We start from the raw sequence: 24,911 nt of genomic DNA, 5'->3' as shown, positions 1-24,911 counted from the left end.
ATCAAAGTTGATTAAACAAGAGTTTAAAAGCCCCACATATTCAAGGCTGCAACAAATTTGTTTTGTGATGCTAGTCCAATGGATTAAGTAGTTTTATAACTGACTGCTTTTTACTTACTGGATGCCTGACTTGGGAAGCTACCCTGTCGTGCAGGTAACTTAAAATGGCCCCATACAGCTTGTACACAAGATGAAGACAGACATGGAACTTCCTTCCAAGATGTCCTGTCTTCAGGGCACTGGCCCTGAAGTTCCCAAATATAGGAGTCATTAAATTAGATTTATAACAAAATACTGTCAGAAGCAGAAATAACCCTTAAAACACTTCTACCTGGCCACAGTTCAATTTTTCCTTGCCAGGATACTTTCAAACTCAGTTTGCTCTTTCTGAAAAAAGAGATCTATAATAGGGCAATGGACTGCAATTAAAAGAAAAGGATCATCTCCTTTCACATGCAGGTGACAGGAGTAGAGATAATTTCTACCTTTGTCCTGGACCATCAGCCTGGTGGGAGGTAGCAGTGATTGTTTCCTGCCTGAGGAACTGTTCTCAAGTGCAGGACTATGATTTTGGGGAGGGGTAGCTCTTGGAAGAAACTGGAATGACCTTAGTGCTAAGCATGACATTGTTTGGAAACCCACATGTTTGGTGCTTAAGGAAAACCACAAAAACTAATTAAAAAACCAAACACCTGGCATGCACCACCCCCTCACACACTCCACAGCAGTTTGTCAGGATTTTTGCTGCAGATGGTATTTCCAATCTCTTTCTAAAAACAGGGATAAAGCAGGAGAAGTAAATAGCACATGCATACATTTCTGATCAACTTTTTAAAAAATTATCATGAAGCTTAAGGGTACAACTCCATGCTAATGTATTTGCAGATAACTTGTTTACTTATCAGCATATGCTGGCACTTCCATACCTGGTATGTACCATACCAAGTGTATAAACAAGTGATACATTCAAATATGAGCACTGCACAAATGCTTTCAACCACAGACAATGCAAATACAAAGACGCAGGATTTCTTTTGCACATTTTAATATAAAGGTTTTAGTTTACAAAATATTTCTGTAAGGTTTGGCACCAACTGTTATGGAACATGCATGAAAAATCTGTTTTTCATCACCGTTAGTGAAGAGTTGAGCAGCAGACAATCTTTCTTGGCATTTGAGACTCCTTATCTGTCATGCACATCTTGGCTCTATGGCGGAAATGGGATCGAACCACGGAGAGCACAGTTGGTGCTGCAGACCAGATATGCACACCATATGCATGTCAGGTTTTAGTCTGTCAGAAGGGATTGGGGTGAGGAGTTCTGCTCACTTGGGACTGTCTCTGGGCAAGCTCCCAGGCTGAACACCCATTAGCAACCAAGGCACAGCAGACCTGCTCCTGAAAGCTCTCCCAGCAGTTTTTCACAAAAAAAGAAATATAGCATGTGCACTCCAGGATTGGTCCCTGGCTCTGAGCAAAGCTCCTCTGTTGGGGATAAGTGGGAGCTCTTGCTTCAGAAATGAACTACTGACCCAAATTAAAGCACTGATGTGGACACCTAAGAGGTGCAAGTTCAATCTTCCTCACAAGAAGTGCCTTTTCCACCATCCTGAGATGAAGGCAGGAAAGGTGCTTTAGGACCAATGCCACAGAAGGTAAATGCTGCAAATAGTCAGGAATCATTCACAGTGATTCAGCTAGACTTTCAAGGTGGCTTCAAAACAGCCACTGGCAAAGCAAATGAGCCTTCCTGTAGAAGCTATTTCTTTCCTCCCCAAGGAGTAACAGTTGAAAGGTCTGGCACTCGAGTGACAAAGCTGGGATTTAAAATTAAGTGCTGTGGGGAGGTGCAGAGCACTGGCAGATGAGCTGCCTTCCTGGAGGTCAGCAGCTCTGAAGACCAACACAGACGGGGATGCCGATGTCTGCCTTCAGGCAGCCAGCTTGAAAAATTCTACAAGAGATTTATGTGTATCTATTTTTGTTCCTTTAATAATTTGCCTCTAACCAGTGCCAAAGATGTGCTGGTTACAGAAAGAATTGTGTGAAGCAGTGGAAAAGCTGCAAATTAGCACCACTGAGAATGCAAAACTGTAAGAAGAGATTCAGATTACTAGGAAAGGAAAAAAAGTTTCCAAAAAACCCCACTTTATATCAGAAACAAATTATTAGAAGAAAGAAAAGAGAAAGAGGAGGAATGCCAGCATTACTTTAAGAACAAGTCTTAAGTTGAGCATCAAGCATTACAAAAAGTGGAGCGATTAGCTCTTCATCAAGAACACCTAAAGAAAAAACAACAGCCCATTAACTAAACCAGTAAACTATTTAATCATGATTTAAATAATCAAATTAATCCAGAAGGAAGCACTAGCAGCCTTCCCTCCACTTTTTGCTCTAAGAGATAAAGCCTTAAAAAGTTACATTGAAAAGAAAGAATAAATTATTCAGTAAGTATCCTAAAAAAACTTTACTTATGGTGATCCTCAGATAGAGAAGGCATTTTACTGTACTAGGTTATTTTTAATCAATGGTGTCATCTGCTGAGAGCTGTCATCTGCCTAGAGACATCCGACAAGAAGATTTGAGCCTAAGTCCAAGATGCTGCAGTACTAGTAGCAGCTGACCATGGCTTCTGTGGTGGTTACAGATATACTGATGCCCCCACCTTCATGCTAACTCCAGATGGAAACTGCCTGGTTACCGGTGGGTGCCATCCATCAGCAGGTCACCAGGGTGCACTGTGTGTGTAACTTTACCTTTGTTTTCCCCTTTGTAAAAATGGTTACTCGGTACACTAAGACACTGCAATGAATTATTCATTAGCATCTGAACACTACTCAGAAGTCAACACTTTGTAGATCAGTGCTAAATATATCCAGGTACATTTGTCAAATACTACCATTCCCATTTAATTGCATTTACATGACATCTGTTTGCGCTTCAAACTCCTGACGAGTTGACAGTGTTTGAAAGCATCACTAACTACAGGACTAACCTCACCATGTAATACTAATTTATGTCTGTTACTCCTCTCAGCTGACTGGAGAGTGAATATATGCAAATGAATACACATGGCATTCTCAGTCACACTGAATATTCATTTACCACCTCCTGAAGTGTGCAACACTGGACAGAGACAGCAACAAATGCCAAGTTATTTACCTCTGTACTGAAATATAGTACTGATTACTCTGCATTTCCAGATTAGAGAGCATCTTATCTAAAATCTGAGTAACAAACTTGTATTTTATTTAAAAGCATAATTCTCTTCTACAGAAATCATTATTGGGCCTGTAATCAAAAAAGGAAGGATTCTGTCATAGTACCAAGTTGTCAGGAAAACAACAAAATCAGCATGAGTAAAATAGACATAACTATTAAAAAAAATCCTATTTGCAAAAGCTATTTTTAATCACAAATATAGCTAACTTTACAGTTTGTGACATTTTCATGGTAATAAAAATGCCTATGATTTTTGCAATTATTATGTTAAGTGAATTCAACAAATATATCTACTTACATTTTTTATTAGGACCTACCTTAAAAATGCTAGTATTATTCATTCTTACTTTATCACTCATACTCAAAATATTACAATTTAAGGACAAAGGCCTTTGCATTCTACCTGATGTAATTTAAATTTTTTAAAAATCAGGTTTCCCTGCACTTTTAATTGCAGTGGAAGAATAGTATGCCACCTCCCAACAAAGTCATGATATTGTTAGGACCTTGCCTTTCCAGGGCAACCCTCTCTGTGCGTTTAATCCTCCAGTGGTTCTGAGGAAGCTCAAAAGCTGCTCCCATGCCCTGCTAAGTCCCTCCAGCTTGGTAGAATAGGACACCCAGGAAGCTCCTGTCATCATGTCAAAAATACTCCTGGGGCTTCCCCTCTCCTGGGTTCCCTGCATCCTGTAACATACACCCTGAGATTTTTAGTCCCATGGAGAGACTACACAAGCATTTGGCAGATGTTTCTACAGGTTTAGCAAAACCATTGATGCTCTCTGGCACCCAAAGCAGATCCTACAGCAGTGTCTCTGATTTACTGTAAGTGCATGTGAAGTCTGTATGGCTGTGCAAAGCACACACAGAGACAGATGATTGTATCATCACATCTTGTGACAATACCATAGAGACGGAGGCTCATTTCAATAGGATGTAAATTCTCAAACTGTAAGATGGTACTTAAACCAGGAAACTTTTCAGACAATTTAGATGCACAATCTGCCACAAAACTGCTTATGCTCCTACTGCAATTTTGCATATAAATTGGAAAATTGCATTTACAAACAAGCAATTGAGTAAACGGCAGAAAGCAGCAAGGATGCTAATTGTCCTTATTACCTCCAAAGCAATATAACATTGTTGTCATTAGCATATACAAATATTTTTATAAGTGTATGTGATTTCAGTGCAGGGCAAAGGCTTGTGAGTAGCAGCAGATCTACAAGTGGAATTTATATACCAACATACATGCCTCATCCAACTGTCATGTCTTTCTGATTAGATTAATTCTACTGACTAAGTAAGATTAATCTCTGCATTGAGCACACAGCTGTGCTTCAACACGTACCTTTTTGTATTCTTTTGAACTTCTGCAAATTAAAAATGTGTATTGCTGCAAATCCAGGGGGAACTTTTATAATACTTTCCCCAAAACACAGTACCTTCAACACCAGATCTTCAACAAGAAAAGGAGTGAGCAAAATATTTTCAAATTCAAAAAAGATTAGTTTAATCACATCTTAACCTCTGAGGCTAAGAATTTTGAGAACTATATGAAATACTTAAGATGTATTTCAAAGAGAGTATTTCTGAGCAACAGAGAATAGCTCTAAAGCCCTTCTCCATAACACTTTTTAATAAAATAGCCAATTGCAGCACAGATGTGAGCATAAACATGATCTTGGTAGTAGCAGCAGTCATCAGAGAATTCCTTGAGTGCAGCACAATCTATAACTGAGTTATTTCTTTAAGACACAGCACTAGCCACCTTTCTTTGACATTTCCAAAGGAAACAGTTCAAACCTCACTCTGGTGGCACTTGTAAATACATCATGTTCCTAAAAGGAACAATTTCACAAACATCCAATGGGATAATGGCCATAAAGTCTGCAACAGTTCAGTATAAGCCACTGCCTTACCTGCCACAGATGCAAGTGTATGAAGTGTGGCGCATGCCACCACGAGCATAGCAGTAGTGCTGGAACAGGCTGCAAAGAAAAAAAGGAGGCAGTTAATAATATATCCAAACCTCCACAAGACAGGGAGAAAAGCAAGTCTTGCTTGAGTACAGCTGTGTTGGTGTGAATCCCCAGCTCCCTGAAGAGGCTCTCTGCCCATTTCTGCTCAGCTGAACTCTGGAGTTCAGCCACCCCCATGGCTCAGCAGTCCTGCAGAGCATCACACTATTTCCACACAGCCCATTTAGCAGCTCTGCAGCACAGAAGACAGGCTTGAGTGCAGCTCAGCAACTTCAAATGGCAAATTGCTCTCCTTAACAACTCAACATCAAAAGCCAAATTAGTGTTCACAAAAGGTAGTTCATCTGATGACAGAAGGAATAGGATGGTAACAGTCAAATGCTGAAGCTGGCTAAACTGTCTGAAGTGGAGTTGAGAAAGGCACTTCTTGCTGCATTTCAGGTACACAATAAAATCTATGATCCTTACTTCCAACCCTGCTGTCTCTAGTCTACAGTGAAGTAGAGCAGTAGAAGCTCATCAGAAAGCTGCTTCAAAATAATTGCAGCAGAAGCTCTCTCATTTTTACCACCCTTCAGATAACCTCTGCTGAAAACTGCACTAAATTTCCCTACATGTATGGTGAAGCCTGAATCATATCTGACCATGCTGCACAGTCTGATCTCCAGACAAGCCAGCAAAGCTCTTTGTCACAGTGCATGCTGGAGTGGATGGTCTCAGGTTTGCTCACCTGTAGCACAACAGACATGGAGAAAACATAAGACTATTCTATTTCACACTGCGGTACCTAAATACCTCAACAGTCTTCCCCTGACCAAACCTGGAAAAAAAATTAACACAGACTCAACCCCAACAGCAAGGTAACATGAGGCTGAGCCTTCCACAATTGGTGAAGAACACAGTAGTTTAGAACATAGTAACACAACGTACTTTACTTTTGTGTGTGAGAGGGAGAAGGAAAGGAAGGGCCCTGTACTCTCTTCTTGCACTGCTGTTCTGCTGGAGGAGCTGTTTGGCCTTAAGAGCATTAAAACATTTTCATTTTCACTGTCAAAGTCCCCTCATATGAGGGCAGATATGCCCAAAGTACAATGAATAGAGGATTAGGTTCTTTAAGAGCCAAGTACGGATCCCTTTCTTCTGTTTGAAATATTTTCTAATTACAATCCAATTCCCTTTAATACTGAATTTATTTCAAAAACTCATTTCTTGTACTACTGAAGTAATTTCATTAACACATAATGATAATGGTGCTGTTCAAAGAACAGAGATGTGACTTTGTCCTTCTGTAGCAGCAACAAACAGAACACAATTCAAACTCTTTGAAGGATAGTAAAGACCTTACATGCTTGTGAATATAAACCAGATTTTAAAATTATACAAAATTACAGTATTTAAAGAGAAACAAAATAAAATATAAAAATTAATCACATAGAGAAAAACCTACATTTAGCAACTCAGTAAGGAGATCCAACTTACATGATCTTTCTGCTCAAAATGCTGTGGTTTTATAAGGTAGAAACATTACTTTTGTATTGTCCAGAAACCAGTAGCAGCAAATATTAGAAGGTAAGGAGCAGCCCTGACATGGTGAGACCACAGCACAGGTATCACTAAATTGAGCCCATGAAATTTATCACCTAAACTGTGATTTCCTCTGATGCAGATTTTTTTTCACCAAATGAACATTTCATATGGAAATAAAGTAACAGACCTGCTCTTCCCTAGCATGCTTTCAGGCAAGGTTACTCTGACAAAACTATGCACAAACATTTTGCACAATAACATATACTGTTGTATATGTATATTTTAGGAAGCAACTTTCAGTGTATTTTATAGACTCCTCACCTTTAAATGATGAAATAAACTATCTGCTCCAGACAGCAACTTTCAGTAACCTTCTAAAGAGCTTTAAAAATGAAATAATGAAGGCTGTAAACATCTTCCCATCATCAGTGACACAGAGATAGCAGGGCTTATTTTTCAGCATCACATACTCATGGTTGTAATTTATACAAAGCTGTGCAGCCAAGTAATAGTATTCACCTTTTGCAGTACTCCCTGACTAGCAGTAAAAAGCAATAAATAAATTAAGACATGCTTTGTGTAATCCAGATGTTGCCTGAACTTCATTTCAGTTTTCTAAAAAAGGACCTGATTGTTGCATCAAATATTATGGACTTTCTGCCAAGAGTAAGAAGGAGTTACTTATGTGACTGAGCTGAAGATAGTACAACTCTTCTAGGTAATGAGTTTTCCACTAGTAAAACTACTCACATGATTTTTCTGAATTTACTTTTCTGGGCTATCACTCATTACAAAAATGTTCATGCAGTTGAAAAAAAAATCCTACGTTTCTATCAAAGCAGACAAAATCCTTGTATAACATGTCACAGATAAGTGAAGGAGTGCATATCATTTTTACAGCAAATGCTGGCTTTTCACACCTGAAATCTGTATGTATGGAATTACAGAAGCTGCCAGTACTTTGTAGTTAAAATCCTGGTTCCACTGAAGTTAATGCAGAATCTGCCACCAGACTTCTTCACACCAGGATCTGTCTACAGATCTCTCTATCCAAAAGTCTGATACAAAAGTATAAAGCCTGAAACAGCAGGATGGAATATCATTTACTCTAGCAATCCACATACATTGCAAGTATCATGTCTTGAACTTTGCTTGGTCTTTTTGATTGGAGGATATGTATGTTCAGGCAGTTTTATGTTGCTGTTGCATGCTCTGCCGTGAACTTTTAATGCAACCAACACAGATACAGAAGTCAAGTGCCTCTTTCTTCTCTTCTTTCATGGGTTTCAAAGCCTTCTGTGACGTTTTCTGTAGTATTTTCCTGGAGGGTGTGTGTATTACTCATTTGTATCATGCATGTGTATCATGCACATACTACCGTGGCTGTGTATACAGATCAGCCATTGGTGAATTTCCATGTTAGATACTACCTTTAAAAATGCATACAACTTTGGGCTGGCATGGCCTTTGTCCTACACTTGAAACAATTTTTCTCTCTCTTTTTTTTTTTTTCTTAATGTAGAGGTACATTCTGGCATGGGTGTACTTGATCCCACACTTGCAAAGTTTTTGAGGCACAAGAGTGTTATCCCCACTGCTCTGCTAAGACTTGACTACCTTTGTGACTATCCTGATGACACAGAAGAAAGCTCTGCTTTCAGAAATAATGAGTTCTTCATCATTAGAAGCAACAGGAAAAGTACATACTTGATAATTTTGAGATCTTATGGAATATTGCATATATCCAAATAGAATTCCAGAATGCTTAAAAAGCCTCAAATTCAAAACAATCTTAAAAGCCACTAAAGTAAAATGTGCTATGGATAATGATTCTGACACATTGTAAGAACCACTCTGACAATGATGCCTGTGTGTCTGGTCCAGTTTCTACTGCTATTTAATGCTCAATGACAACTACAATCAGATCTGTGCTATGAATGTGAATTGAATCAAATAAATGTCAACAGTTTTCCTGTTGGAAAATCTAAGTGGATTTACAGAATAAAGGCATCTAAAGGAGGAATAGAAACTATCTGTAACTACTTTCCTCACACTTTTTGCTTATTTTCAGGCCTTCTTCATAACTAGAATACAACATATCCAAACACACTCAGCAAAGTACGATTTTTATTTTCCAGAAAGGGTAAACAAGTAAACTCTAATTTGAGCTCTTCTAATCAGCTCTTCTTGAGTTGTAACAAACGTTTATAAGAAAAAAATAATGTTGTATTTCTCAGCTATTCACTCCTGAAAACAAGACACTTATAGATCAAAAAGATTCCATCTCTAAATAAAAATGTATTTTTGACTCTTACAGAAGAAGTAAAAACTAATTACAGAAAATGCAGTAAGTATGGAGAAAATATAGTAGGAGAACAAAATGTGGCAAGAAACTTCAGCCAAGCTTCTACAACACTGCCCAATACACTCTTCAGTGGCATCTTCTGATGTTTCCTCTACCCCAGCCCAATATCATTCATAACTGCAGTGATGCAGAATGAGACATACAAATCACTTTGGGATGGAGGAACAATTACTCGTTCCGAGGTTTCAATGAAGGACAACCAAGCCACTGAATAACTCTATTCATTTTTCCCAGATACTGCAACCATGTCAACAACACCTGCTGGATATTGGTAGTTCAGGAATCCTATTCCTAAACTGTGTAACAGAGAGATCTGGTGCTGTCAGAAATGCAACTTGCCTGGTGAAGAATACAATGTATGGAAGAGTCAAGGACACACATGTGTTAACATCTCATTAAGGTGTTTCTGCTGAAAATATCTTTATATAATTTTTTTTCACATCCGATCGCTCACTGGTTTGAAGATGTTTCAGATCCAGAATAATGTACTCAGCACAGTTTTGAGAAAGTTGCCTCCTAATAAAAAGAAACCTCTGCACACTTCAAAAGTAATATTCTTTGAATACAGCCCTTGAGACTTGCCTTGAAATGCAAGCATGTGGTTTTGAACTATAAATTGGAAACCACAGTGGCTTAAGGGAGATCTGTAGATTTCTGTAGGATTTTCTGTAGGGCTTTTTTTTTTTTTTTTTTTTTTTGAGTACATTCAGAAGACATAGGTGAATATCTATTAGTTATCTGTGCACTGAATTACTTTTGAAGTGCAACTAGAATGTGCCCTTATGGTTTTGTATGATGTAAATATCAAGCATAGCCACACGAGAGGCTAAAATTCAAAGCTTTTTTTAAAGAATTCACAAAAGGCCAAATTTCCCAGAGCTGATCTCTCTATTTACGCCATGACTGAAAGACACTGTTTTGATCATTTAGTCACGTGAATATCTTCACACGAGAATGCTATAAAGCTCAAATAATACCAAATTATTAAGAAACTGTAAATATAATCTGTCCATGATACCTGAAATATTTATGCTTAGAATCAAACTGGGCTGGAAGAACCACAATAGATGCTTTAAGGCTTAGTTTATCTAATCGTATTTTCATTTAGTTCACAACACTGCAGTATTGCAAAACAAATCTGAGGTTGGTTTAATAATAAATAAATAAAAAAAGACAGAGAGTGGAGAGGAGTAGACGAAATGATCCAGTTTACTAATACTGAACAAACAGTGCATTACAAATTTCATAGAATGCCCTAGGTTGGAAGGGAGCTTAGAGATCATCTGCTCCAACCTCCCTGCCATAGGCAGGGATGCTTTTCATCTAGATAAGGTTGCTCAAACCCTCATCTAAGCTGGCCTTGCACAGCTTCCCTTGCACAACTCCAGGGAAGGGCAACCACAAGTTCTCTGGGCAATCTGTCCCAGAGTCTCACTACCCTTTTTCTGCGCCAAAACAAGAAATTTACCACTATAAGCAGATAAACAAAGGTTTCTTCTAGACCTTGGAGACAATATCATTAAAGATTTGCAAAAATGGTATTATTAATTAAGAGGTATGCCTGGCTGGAAGTTGTTTAGAACAGAACTTACTGCTCTATGAACACTAGGAAACAAAACCACTTCCATGCATTGAATTCTTAAACCTAACTGTTCACACTACTCCTAATGAAGATTTTAAAGATTCAAAGCATTGGCAGCATTATTTTGCAAGCTCACAGAGTAGAGATGCTGAAGCATACTATCAACAAGAAATACAGAAAGCTGCTATACTTCGAAGCATCTCTATTTAAAATTATCCTAATTTGTATCACGCACAAGCAAAAATAATACTTTTTTAAAGTGTTGCTCCTGAATTCCAAAATCTAGATTGACTCCTTGTTTTGTTTTCTTTAACTAAGTTACTTTTATTTATATGCAGCAAACTCTAGATGACAATATTTCCTTTGAAGAGGAATTTGGATTTGAATTCGGCAGGGACAGTCCAGTAACTTCACAAGCAGGTATGGCACATGGAGCTGTCAGCATGTTAATGGAGCTACAGTGCAGAACATCTCTTATCAAATAAGGAAAAGCTGTATAGAAGTAGCATAGGAGTGAGTGGTAATGAAAAATTCACATAGGTATTTCTAAACGTGCTACTTCTCTGTACTAGAGTGGGTGACAAGCCAGAGCTTGGGGCAGGAAGAGGCAGCAAGATTACCCCAATATAAACCTATTTTATGAACACAACACCACAGATCAGAAGGAGTACCATTCCTTCATGAAACAAAGTCCACCAAGGCAAAGCCATTTCACCAGCCATTAATGCTACCTGGAACCCAGAGACAGTTTAAACGAAGTCCATAAATAATACAAAACTTTGCACTATCACACGTCATAGAAGATTTGCAATGACTGAAAGTAATTGATAATCTCAGTTCAAGAACAGAGACTTTAGCTGAGGGGTAATTAGCATTTTAATTGTATAATTGGGAATTATAAATTACCTGTCTTATGTAAAGAATAACTAAAGAGGTTATTCAGCCTTAGCTGATATTTCATCTTTTTGCCTAAACTGCACAGAACAGTGAATTTAGAGAATTTGAAATTACATTTTCCTCACACACATGCACACAACATTTTTTTCTTGTTTTTCAACTTCATGGCTGTCATTTTATTACTACAGTTAACTACAGCAAATCCAGTTTTGCCTCATCTTTTTGCAAATATAAAAGTTTTTGAATAATTTTTAGCACAGAGAACAAAGAAACAACATGACTCTGATACTGCAGCAGTTTAAGAATGCCTGTGGAATCTTCCACCCAAACAGACTGATAAAAAATGTTTCTAACAGCTCTGGTTGAGTTTCAGTTTGTATTTCTTTTTCCAAAATGAGAAAAGGGCAAGAGTTTTAACAGATGTAGTTTTAAAGAAGTGCATATACCCACTCCCACTGGATTTATTTTTCATCTAATCTAATGGTGTGACAGGTGGTCCACCTCAGTGTGAAAATTCATGAAACTATGCATTTTCACAGAAGTTCAGCCAGCCCATTTTATTTCCAACATTGAAATGCAAAAATTGACTATGGAAGCCTGTGAACTTACACTCAGACGCTGCTTTTCCTGAAACTTGGCAAGACAGCTGAACAGGCATCCTAGAAACAGGACAGTTGTAGAGTGCTCTGTAAATACATCTTTTTAATAAGTTAAATTTAACACTTCAGAAGCCTTTTTAAGACTTACTGTTTTCCTGAAACTCCTTAAATTCTACTTAGAAAATCCATTGCCATTTTTCAGAATTGTTTGATTCATCTGCATAAAAAGTAGACTTATGTATTCAAATATTGTGACTACTTATCTATTGAAATCATGACAGTTACTGCTTCATAGAAGCTAAGATGATTAAGATATTCAAAGCACAAACCCACAAAGATTTTAATGTTAATTCTGACCAACTTTCAAGTCAAGTTCTACCTCTTCTGTTCCTTTTTTTGTTGTTGTTTTGCATGCAGAAGCTCAGCAGCAGTAGGTGTGTGCTTTGACAGTAGAGGAACATGCCTCTTCCAAAGCTGGTCTGTTTGCTTGAGGGGCTGTTACAGAGAATACAAATAAGGTTTACCCAAACAAACAAATCAGAGCTCCAGTGAGTCAAAGAACCACCATTAAGTAACTGACAGAAAAAGCATAAATATTACAAGCAATTGTCATTGGCTGAAGCTCCAGCTATGATTGGACCATTTCAAGTAACAAAAATGAATTTATTTGAATAACCAAACCTGCAGCTGGCAGAGGTAACAGACCTGGGTGCAGTTCTGGTCTTCTGCAAGAGCAAGGAAACAGCATCAGGGAGAACACAGAGTGGAGCATTGAGTTTCAAGGTGGGAACTCATCCTCCTTCTACACTGAGATAAAGTCACCTTCTGCCATGCCCCTGCCTGCCTGCTGCCTGGAACTCCCCATCGGCTGCACCTGGGTAGTCAACAGCATCGTATCTCCTCCTGCACTGCTCCTATGGAGAAGCTATAAACCCCCGAATCAAGGATTCATTTTCATAAATTTTCAGTTCAACAGCAGAAGGATTTTCAAATGAGTTTCAAATCTTCACTAAATGCATAAATGGAAAACAGATCCCATGGACACACCAGAAAGCAGCGCTCATTACAAAGGGGCTCCTGCTTTTATTTCTTCACCAGTTCCAGAGTCCACTTGGAGTCAAGTTCATTAGTAGTAACAAGGCAGAACTAAGTTCTGCACTGGTCTGGATTTAATACTTAATCTGATATTACAGAAAGAGATGGCACAAATTTTTCTTAGATTCATTGCTCAATTTCCAGCTACAATAACTCTAGATCTCAACTGGCATATTTTAAATTAAATTTTTTGTAGTTTAAACCTATTTATCAACAGCTAATTAATGAGGTCTAAATCCTTTGATGACAGAATGATTAAACTACGTTTTAACTAATCCGTCTTTAATTAAAATGCTGCCAGCAAACCATTTCTGGATGTGTAAAAAGGACACATTTATAGATGCTCACTCTTTAACTATGCATTATGTAAAGCCAGTAATTAGAAGAACTCATGATTTCAATTATATTTTAATTACTGTTACATATAAAACATGCTCTAATAGATGTAATGCAATACATTTTCTTTCTTTACAACCCACTAATCATTTCTATTGGGGTGACAACCAAATAAAAGGAAGTTTAATATATGAGCAAGCACAGAAATCTTGTTTTAGCTTTGAGCCAATTCTCCCTCCATTTCTTCTTTTCAGTAGAAAGGTACTTAATTATCTCCAAACCTAAACCACAAATGAATCCCTATAAATCCCTGCTAAAACTCCAAAAGGAGATTAGCAGTAACTGACCATAATAAAGATAAATGCTTTATCCTTATTATTACACTTGCATGTCTTCAGGTTTCTTCAACTCAAAACACAAAGCTAGTTAAGGAAAAAATATAAGGTGACACCTGTTCCAATTTTCCTGCTTCTTTCCTTTTCTATTTTAGGAAGCAACATGAGCCAAGAGAAGCTTTAGCTATTGCAGAAGCCATTAATTTTCATGTATTTAGGGTATCCCTTTGCCTTTGTCTGGGAGGGTGGTAGATGAATATTATGAGATGACTGCAGCCAACTTCCCACTGTCTGCATTAATGGGAGGCTGAGAGGTATAAATACCAAAGCCATGGACTTAACTGTTCCTTACTATGGCTAAGTAAGTAATTTTTCAATGCAAATATAGAGTAATTTTTTTCTTTCTGAATCACAGAGTGTACAGATAGCTGGTCATGAATAGTTAATATCCTTTAGCAATCTAACCTTTAAAATGGCATGTTATTATAATAGGTATTTTTTTACTGAGAGACCCTAAAATTCAATAAATTACAGTTATTAAACATGTTTTTCAACTCTGCATGTGCCACGCAGTTGTGTAACACAGAAAATTCAGTCTTAGGGTTTGGCTGCTTTCAGCGATCTGAATCTGGCATGAGGGAACTAATAAGCTTAAGGAAGAAGCTGCCTTAATTTACCCATCAAATCATACTTTATAAATGTTCAAAAAGGTGTATTATGTTACTTCTACTGACTCAGATACATTACATTTAATTTTCATAACCTGACTTCTACTGTTTGAATAGATTCATGAAATTGCTGATATTTTGGTTTATTTCAAGTTTTCTCTAAAAATATTTAGCAGTTAACACACTCTGATAGTAAAATGCTTTCACATCACTATGATGAGGTCACTGAACATATTTGCAAAAGAAGACTTAAGCTGCCACATAATTTGATTTATATAAATCCTCTCCTGTTATTTCCCTTTTTGTCTATTTCTGCTTACAGGACAAACTCTTGGGGGCAAAGAATGTATTTTTCTATCTTATGAAGTGCATTGCCCATTTCTATTCTGATGAAATAACAAGAACAACAGCTTATTATGAAGAGTACATGAACTATATGTCCTTGAGAGAGACAGCATATCTGAAAAGGTCAATTTGAATATTTAAGTATTCATACTTAACAGATGTCAAGAACAAATGCTGATGTGGCAACACACTTCATCAAGGTTTATGAAGAACACTTCTTACTTTTTGGAAGATTACAGGGGATCTACCTTGAAAAAAACCCAACCTCTAAAATTTATTATGTATAGCATCCAGTTGCTGTTCCACCATGCCAGGAACCTTTTAGAGCCAACACAAGTGAAAAGCAGACAAATGAGAAACGTACCTGTTCACTTCACCTGTCCTCCCAACCAGGTTACTGCTTTTACTGTCTCTTAGGGTACCACCCAGTACAAGGCCAAGGACAAATATGTTAAAGTACTGCATAATATTAGTAATATTAGAGTAAAATTAGAGTAAATTGGATAAGAAATATTCAAGAAGAAATATTTTAGCTGTTGGAAGTGCTGGGAAAGAACAGTAATAAAGCCGATACCAGAAATAACATTACAATAGAAGGTAAATATATATGGATGAAAGAAACAGCTTGTCTTACTTTTGATTTAATTTCCTGATGTATTTAACTGTTAACAATAGTAACTGATTTTGTTTTAGGAAGGCACATCAGGCAGTAAATGCTATGATTTCCTTCTCTGTCTCCAAAGACTTTCTAGAGACACAGCACACAAATGCCAGCTGCCCACTTGCTTTCATGCACCAGAGTAATGGAGGAAGGGAGGGGTGATTGACATTTTATTGAGGAGAGAGTTTTTTGGAGGAGCCCATGCCACACAATTTTACTTACAAAAGGCAGAACTCTGCAATCCCACCTGGATCTGCACACACACTTTCTGGAGTAACACAGTGCATTGCTGCTTCCCCAGCAGAGAACATGCAATTGAATAACAAAAAGCTGGTTAGGTATTTCAGAATCACCTCCAGAACTCCAGAACACTATCCAAACTTCTCTTAAAACTGTACTTTTCTTCACCCCTGGAAGCCTAGTGTAAGATGGTGTGTAGGGTCTGCCCCCAGATATTTTATCACCAAAAGAAAAGTTTTCCTGGCTTCTACAAATAAATGACAGATCAGAGATGTCCTCTAATCTTCCTGACCATGTTTCAAGGGTCCTGGTCATATAAGATGAGTGAATAGCTGCCCAGAGGACTACACCATTTACCACAAATTACTTCTTTATGGAAGAATCAATTTTATAGTCTCCTGAATTTCAAACACTTGCCTCGTCAATTCAGTGGAATTACTCTTTTGAGAGCCAAGCCTGAGATAGATGACTCCAAGGATCTACTCTTGGGGCTATGAACTATCTGTTATAAAAAACCTAGAGAGGACTTATAAGTCTTTGAAAAAGACTCCAAGTAAAGAAAACATGTATCAACATTTTAACATTATATGGCTAAAACTGTCAAGATTAATTTATTGAGCTTCCAACAATCTTCTGTGCCAACAGACCAGAAAGCTAAATTCAAGTCAATCTAATACAACAGAACCAGGAAGAGGTCTGCAAGAGACAAAAGAGGCCATGTTCCACTACATGCTGTCCTGGAAACTCAAATGTGTATTTTTCTGCAAAGCTGAATTCATAATAAAGCTTTAAAAATATATTAATTAATTCCAGCTCTTATTTTGAAAGAAATATCATTGCCAGACACATGAAATAAAATGAAATGTGTTCATCAGAGATGATTCCAACAGCTCTCAAGCTTTTGCTGTCTCAAGAATGAGAGATCCATAACACTGATCGTGTTCCCTTAGTCCATGCTGCAGAGCACAAATCATCAGTCAGGTGAAAGAGAAGGCAAAGTACACCCTCAAAAGAACATTCAACAATTCAAGCTGTCACGCAAGGCTCAACAAATCCACTTGCCTGCTCTTAAGTGACACACAGAAAATTGCCCAGCTCAGTGCTGATCAGTTTCTGCAGATCTACTGCTTTTATTAGAAAGTATCAAAACCATAAGGATTAGAAAGATGACATCAACCAACTACAAATGAGCCTAACATTTCACTAAATGCCTCAAATTCTGAGGATGTTTCTGTTACTCCACTCCTGGAATTGCAGAGCTTTCACTAGCAGAAAATAAACCAAGAATTCAAGTAGCTGGCTAACAGCAGAATTTCTGGATCTGTGAAAAAAATGAAAGAAAAAGTTTTGTCCTGATACTGCATTTACACTTAGTGCTTGAAACTGCTTGAAACTGTCAAGATGTGAAACTGCACAGCAAAGCCACATCTATCTGCTGGAAGGCACAGTCTTGCTCTTGCACCAAAATGGTATCATCTGTTCTCTCTGTGTAGAAGATTTCTTATGCTCCTTCTCCCTAAAGGCAGGTGAAGGCACAGAGGAAAACAGAGCAGTGTTTGCAGGACAACAGATCCCAGACTAACCCCATAAGGTCTTCGGAGCTTCCCGCTGATGTAGATAAACAAGTAATCGCATCCCCAAAGACAGGGGACAAAGATCTGCACACTCACACTGCCTTAAAGCATGCCCCAGTATTTAATGCCACATCCAAGCAGCAGTCAGTTGATCCACAAAATTCTGAACACTTGTTTCTTGTCTTGCAAATCTCTGAAACAGGGATGTGAGCATCTCCAACAGACAGACCCAGATGCCCACAAGCAATAGGCCCTAACTCTGCCAAGAATATAACAAGTGTTTCAAATACTTCTTGATTCAGCTGGCAATTATCTTTTCACTAGTATATTATACCTTTCATCTCCCTCTGGAGGTGCCTACACATGGAAGACATAAACCTCTTCTAGTGGATTCAATAAACTTAAGAAATACAAAGAGAACTAGCAGCTTTATTTTCCATTCCTCACCGACCACTTATCAGATGAGATAAGTGCTGAAACCTTGTTAAGGAGGCTACAGGAGCAACCACCAGATTAGACAGATCCCCACAAACACAAGGCAAAAAGATATGGCTCATGCCCTGAGCACTGGACAGAGGACCAAAGCTATGGGGGATGTTAGAAGGCCAGGACACCACAGAGTTACTAAACATGTGGGGTTTTTGTTTGAGTGTCCAAGTAGCCCCCAGCAGTATCTGTACACTCTTTAAGGATGGCCTATATTTACCAAAATAACAATTCTTGCATAACACTGTGTGTAGGTACCCTTATTTCTCAAAGAAAAAGTGTTCCTTGCCATCACTTCCAAAATGGAGCTGACATTAGAATACATTAGCTGTGACTTTCTACACAGACATTAGACACAGAAGTACTATAGAGAGAGATTTAAAAAACATTACCTTGGAAGAGATTCATTCCCCTGAGGTAATTAAGCCTTTGTTCTGATGTATATATAAAAATCTCATTAGCTGTTTCTGAGAGTTTGACTACACAGAGGACATGTTCTGTTGTTTGCAAACCCTCATCTCTAAATTATTTCCAGATCACAAGTCCAGTATTTTCCAGCTTTCATCTAAATTCTTTCTTCTTAAACTTATGACCTATAGAAAAAAATTATATTAATAAGCTCAGCTGATCAAATGATCCAGATCTCACTGCTCAACCTTCCCATCATTTCACTGACCTACTCTCAAAGTTCTACATGATTTATATCTAGAAATTACTTCTAAAAAGTCAAATACCATCAGATCAAGTCTCAACTCCTTTGTAACCCTACTTCTGAAAAAATAACGTGTCAGAAGATGATTTTTTCCTGACAAGTATTTCTGTCAGTTAGCCAGGTTTTAATCCATTTTAATGTGTACTTTATAAATATTGTATACAACTAATCAGAATGTTGTGTGATAATAAAGCAAATGCATTACTTAAGGCTAAGTATATTAGAGCCATGGAGTTAACTCTATCAACTAAATGTAATCTAATTAAAAAAATTAAATCCAGGTTTCTTTAATAAGATGTCCTTCATAACACCACATTAACTCAAATTAATTAAATATTTGTCCTCCATTACTGCAACCTCATATCAGCACTGCCATAGTTGCCAAATAAGCTTCCTTCAACAGGAATTGAACCTGGCATCTCCTATAACTTCAGTCTGCACCTACTGCTTGTTTCCTTTGCCCTTGCTCCAAGTGTAAATCAGAACCAGATGATCTGCTAAAATGTAAGCCACTGTTTAGATCCTCTATATTGCATACTTATATTGGTAATTGTTAGGAAATGGTAACAGCAAAAGATAATTCATAAAATAAATTTGCACAGTTTTTCACTTTTAATTCTACATCCACGGGAGAAGTGGAAGTGTTAAATTAGATCTGTCTACATCATGGATTCATTAATTAAGGTTAAGCATTAAATGTTTTTTATATTCAAGAACATAAATGTGATATATTAAAGAAATTTATAGCTAAAAGTTAATTTTAGTTCTTCAATTTTAAATTATATTTTTAAAGGACTACTTATTTAACTACAGATGCCAGTTGGCTGGTAATTCCACCAAAAAAATTACTTTTCCCCTTCATATTTGAGTTCAGTTACTTTTGTTTGTCCCCAAGTATTCAGCAGCAACCAGTTACATCAATAAAAAAATGTCAATTTTGATCTGCCTCATGAGATGCAACAGCTCCATATAGATTTTCAGTCAGAAGACAGGGTGACTAGAACAGCTATTATTAACAGCCATTAGACAGAGTGGCAGGACCAGAAGACAGCTCCCTAGATTTAGACCAGATTAAGTGGATACTGTACCCAGACAGACCTTCAAGCACTGGGAGTAACTTTAAAACTCTACATTGTGGTTGAACTCTCTCTGCTGTCAGAATTGGTCAGGTCACATCACATGAGATGGTTTATAGCAAAGTGACAAGCACTTTGCTGAACAGGAAATTCTATATGTCTTATCATAATAAATTAAAATTACTTAATACAGGTACTCAAGCAAAGGTCTACAAGAACAAGTGAGGGAAAGGAGATTGCTTGACATAGAACTAATCAGAGAATCACTATAGGAAAGGACAAAATCAGCAGCTTTGCTGGAAATATCAGTGGCTTTTAAATAACATTTTCTGCTTCTTCCCTGTGCTGTCAAATCATGCTTTGGTTTTATGCCATCTGTACTTAAAATGGACTAGTCGAATAGAAATCATTTTTAACTGGGCAGATGCCCAAGTTTAATGATAGATAAAGCATCATGGGTAAATACCTACTTTTCATGAGCCAAAACCAGGACATCAGTATTATTCATATCAAGAGAGGAATCAAAGCAAATCTCTGCAAGCAAGATGTTATGCAACAATTCCTGATTTTGTTTAACAAAATGCATAGCAATTATGATAGATTTAATTTTCCTTTTCTCTTCATACTTTTTTCGTTTTGTTTCTGACATATTTGCCACCATCCATCTCTAAAAAAAAACAACCCCAAACCAAAAAAAAAACCCTCATAAAATATAGAGTAGTATAAAACCAAAAGGGACTCCAAACCCAAATAAACCATCCCAACAGCTATTGGAGAAGGGCTCAAGAGATCAAACAAATGCTGCAATTTCTTCTGTATTATTATGTATTATGTTCAAAGTTCCCTTTATTGCTCTATGAAGCTCCAGGTTTGTATTCTGCAGCACTGCAGCATTCACAACGGACCAACAATGGGAAAATTACTTTTACTCAAGTATTTCATGCCTTTATTCTAATTACCTCAATGAACTTAAAGAAAGACTACCTTATGCAGCACTGTACTAGTGTCACAATCCTGCTTAGGACAAAAGGCAGGAGCACTTCTTCCTGAGGATCTCTGAACTGTCCCACACTCACTCCACCAAAGCAGTGACCTGCGTGGAGAACCCACACTGCTGCTCACTGGTTTCTTTAACATGGTACTAGGAGAAAGGACAACAAACACAAACTTCTGCAATTCCTTTTTAACAGGAACATCTGTATGCCCCTCCTGGATTATTAGCAAGGCTTTCAGTTCAAGGCTAGCTGAGAATGTACAAGATCATTTCAGAAAGCATCTAAATATCTTGGAAATTTAAGCCCAGATGCCCAAAATACTAAAGTACTGATTCATAACTATACCCAAAAATACAGTTGCCTTTAAAAATCCAGTCTTTGAAAGCCTTTATTCTACTGAAAAGGCACCATGGAAGCAGGACTACAAAATTGAAACCAAGATCTTTCCTTACATTAGCAGCAACTCCTTTGATAATCTAAGCTGAAAGGAATCCAATATATTTTTGGCTTTCTAGCCTTACTTTTAACTCCCTGTTAGCTTGGGTAACAATAACAGATGAGTCCATTTCACTTCCAGCTTCTTGTGCACCAGGTGAGCTCACCAATCTCCTGAGCACACCTTTGGGAATGCACACCTCTTCCAGGCTTCTTCAGACAAGTTAATTGAATCATTTCTACCAGTCTTCATTAGAAAAAATGGGAAAGGAGATGCTTAAGGATAATATTTAACAATTGCAGTGACTGTGGGAAGAACACAGATTTAAAATTTCTCTTTTTGAATTTCTAATCACTGAAACTGGAATTGGCACTTCTGTTAAAATGCACACAATACAGAAACAAACTACAGTTCTCCAAGCTATTTTGCTTACTTTCCTACAAAATATTGCAATAGAAGCTTTTCAAATTGCTACAAGCCATCCTTTCCAAGTGAACAATCATTTGGATTTTCACATCTTCTTGAACACAGCTAGTTAAAAAAATACCAAGATGTACAAAGCCTATCCACAGCTAAGGAAAAAAAAAACCAACAAAAAACAAAAAAACCCCAGCAATTCAGGCACTAGGGTGAACTGCAATTTAGAGACTAACCAGACTCATGCTCCTACTTTATCATTCACCAGCAGTTTAATTTTGTTATTCTCACATTCACTAACCATGTTAAGAATCTTTAAAAACGAGCCTACTGCTCCTTTAGTTAGTAATTTCCTAAATTATATTCTGTTTTTATTTCACTTCTTAACAACTAATGACAACCAAAAACTCACTGTAATAAAAGGAAATCTGATTAGCTTAACAGAAAAGTGTATTTTGACCTTCATATACCAAACCAGCATAACTGTGAAAGTTGTGTAATGCAACTGAAAGGGATGTTGGCCTTGTGGGTGGTTTGTGAGACACATTTGAGAATTATCACAAAGGAACAAGGGATCCAGCTGAGGTTGGCCATTTGCTGTTACAGGTATGGAAGAACAGGAGCTCCTGCTTTGTCTCCACAGGGAAAAGAAATAATGAAAGGAAAAACATAAGGCAGTCAAGGAGACTTGTTTAGCATCTCCTGACAGAGCTTAGTATAGGAACACATTTTTAACTTCTGGTCCAAGCCTTAGCCCCTGATATGCTGATCCTTGTCCCAGATGGTTGAGTTGGTGGTGTCTCAGATGGCAGCTTTCTTGACTTCTGTTATTAGATGAGCATTTAGTATAATTCCAGTTTTCTGTTCTGTTCTCATATGGCAACTGCTGTACAAGGCAAGTGCATCTACACCCATTTATTTTCATACCACAGGAGGTACAGGGGGAAAAGCCTTCATGAGGCTGTGCCCTGTTACACTGGCACCTAGGGATGTTTTGATGCACTAACACCCAGACAACAGCAATCTTTAGCCTCAGAGAAAATCATACATTTAGGGCAACATGTAATTAATTTACTAAGGAATCTCATGAGCAATATAATGTAATTTCCTTATGTAGGAAATACCACTAGATTTCACAGAAAGTCTGGTAAAGTCTCGTAGTTGGAAAAAGATGAAGTATATAATATTCTACAAACTACCTATTTTTCTTCAGAATAAAGATAGTTATATAAGCCATATACAGCTTCTGAGTTTGCTATCTACACCTACCAAACTATTACCTCTCTTTCAATCTTATTTGAATAAAAGTGAGGCATAAACAATCAAACAAAAAAAGTAAACAGATAACATCTTATCAACCTTTTAAAATCCTAATGGCTTCTCACACTCTGAAAAGTAAAACGCTGTAATTTTGCTGCCCATTTCCCATTTTCTCTTCCTAGAACCCTGTTAAAGTGTCTGGCTTTTCTTTTACAACCTTTTTACTCTAAATCGAACTTTTCCAATAACAGCAAGTTGCAAGTTCATGTAAAATTTGTCTTTGCAGACTCTTTGCTGGCTAAAGTTCATGTCTATATCTTCTTGTACTTGCTACTAGGTTTAGTAGCCTTATAAGCATCCTGCCTCCCTAATCCCTTTGGACTTCTGCATCTTTCAACTAAGTCTCTTCCTAATCCCACATTCTGACTTAGAGCAGCATTTGCTTTTTCTAATCACTCTGAAAATCAAGACCTTTGAATGTGATTATAGATACTGTTTTTTTATATTGCCTAGGCTTCTATGACATGAGATCAGAACTACACACCAAATCCCCACTAAATCTCTGTGTGCTGCTGAGCCATTTTCCTGCAATATACCATTCCCCCTTGCAGTCACTTATCCTGAGATCTGGTCTGGTTCTTCTCATTTCAGTGGTCCTCACAGGCTGCATGTGGCACACGTTTTTGCAGACCAGGGACACATACAGCAACCCCTTGGGCAGGACTGCAGTATCATGGCAGTGACCAGGCTCACTGGCATCCTCCTCAACTCTGAAGATACAGATGTTATGAATTTAAGCCAGTCCTCTACCAGCCTCCTGCATGTAGATCAGAAGGGGAAAGTGGGGAATTAGAGGTCTGGCTGAGACGTTTGGCAAAGTTCATGTGTCTTCTCTACCCAAAACTGACAGTAGGATTGGCATTGCAAGAATCTTCAGAAGCTGCTAATAACCCCACAGGGCACTGCTGTTCCAATGGCCTTTTGTGAGGAATGTATTTCATAACTATAATGAAAACTCCTCTAAGACATCATGCTCCATCAGACCTTATTTAAAGCAATTTTAAATATTACATAGATATATGTGCATGCCCCTATAAACAGAAACAAATACAGATAATATTTTAAAATAATACACAGAACCTGGCTATAGCACTTGAGGTTCATTCTATAATCAGTGTTTCTGTTACTTTACCAGTTGCAGAAAATGTATGTATTGTATTTTGAAGGCTAAGCAGTGCTGTTTAGAAAGTCACAGTTTTCCTTTGTTTTTTTTTTCCTTTGGGAAACTGGTATAAACCCCCAAGAACACAGGTTTTGACAGACTGTGTATCTCTGGAAAGCCCTCCTGAACTCTGCAACACTAAGCAGAGCAAGCTCCATACCAAGTACTCAGATCTTGAAAACACTCCTAAAAACTTCATTTATTTCAGAATTTAAGCATTCAAAATCACTATTTTTCAGCTCTTAAGAGGTCTTAAATTCTCCCAGCAATAACAAATTTTTATTAATTTACACTATTAGAAAGAAAAAACGTTGAACGGAAACCAACAACCTAAAACCATTTTTTTTTTTTAGCAAACTCCTTTTGCCACTATTTTCTGAACTATCCTGTCCCAGGTTCACCACTGTCTACTATAATCTGTCCACAACATTTCTATCCCATATATTATGACATATATAGTGGGACAGATACTGTGAGACACCTTTCCTTGTTTTGGTATATTGCATGTGGCTGAGGAGAGACTAAAAAAAGATACAAGAGAAAAGAGAGGGAAGGACAAGAAAATAAAGATTATTTCAGACTTGCTCTCTGGTGCAATTTAAATAGCAAAATGGAAAAGAAGAGTGAAAAAATAAATTTAAAAATAATAAATACCAATTATTATCTGGCTTTCTGAAGCAAAATGTCTCCATTGACAGTTCAGAAATGGCTGCCAGCCAACTATTGTAAAGTAATTTCGAAGAAATACAATATGAAAACATAGACGTAAAAAATGAACCTGGAAATTTGAACTGATGTCTAATGCCACCCTAAGTCCAGAAAGCAAAAGACACTCTAATTTCATCCATGATTCTTTGCTGATCCATGTGTACTGGAGC

At 37.5% G+C, this 24,911-nt stretch overlaps 1 protein-coding gene and 1 long non-coding RNA gene across 4 annotated transcripts in view; both read right to left on the bottom strand.

Moving 5' to 3' along the window:
- LOC139802023 (uncharacterized) overlaps nucleotides 1-24,911 on the bottom strand; it is a 316,071-nt gene that overhangs the window by 206,071 nt on the left and 85,089 nt on the right. The gene's annotated exons all lie outside the window — the stretch shown is intronic.
- The window catches only part of PEPD (peptidase D), a 126,741-nt gene that overhangs the window by 48,952 nt on the left and 52,878 nt on the right, over nucleotides 1-24,911 (bottom strand). For all 3 annotated transcript variants that reach the window (XM_071756739.1, XM_071756740.1, XM_071756741.1), the window contains one exon: nucleotides 5,146-5,214. In XM_071756739.1, coding sequence (XP_071612840.1) covers nucleotides 5,146-5,214 — 69 coding nt within the window. The remainder of the gene's footprint in view (nucleotides 1-5,145; nucleotides 5,215-24,911) is intronic.

This window comes from Heliangelus exortis, chromosome 13 (genome assembly GCF_036169615.1).
Source record: "Heliangelus exortis chromosome 13, bHelExo1.hap1, whole genome shotgun sequence".
Classification (NCBI taxonomy): domain Eukaryota; kingdom Metazoa; phylum Chordata; class Aves; order Apodiformes; family Trochilidae; genus Heliangelus; species Heliangelus exortis.
The sequence above is the reverse complement of the archived record's forward strand: the minus strand, read 5'-3'. Positions and strand labels throughout refer to the sequence as shown.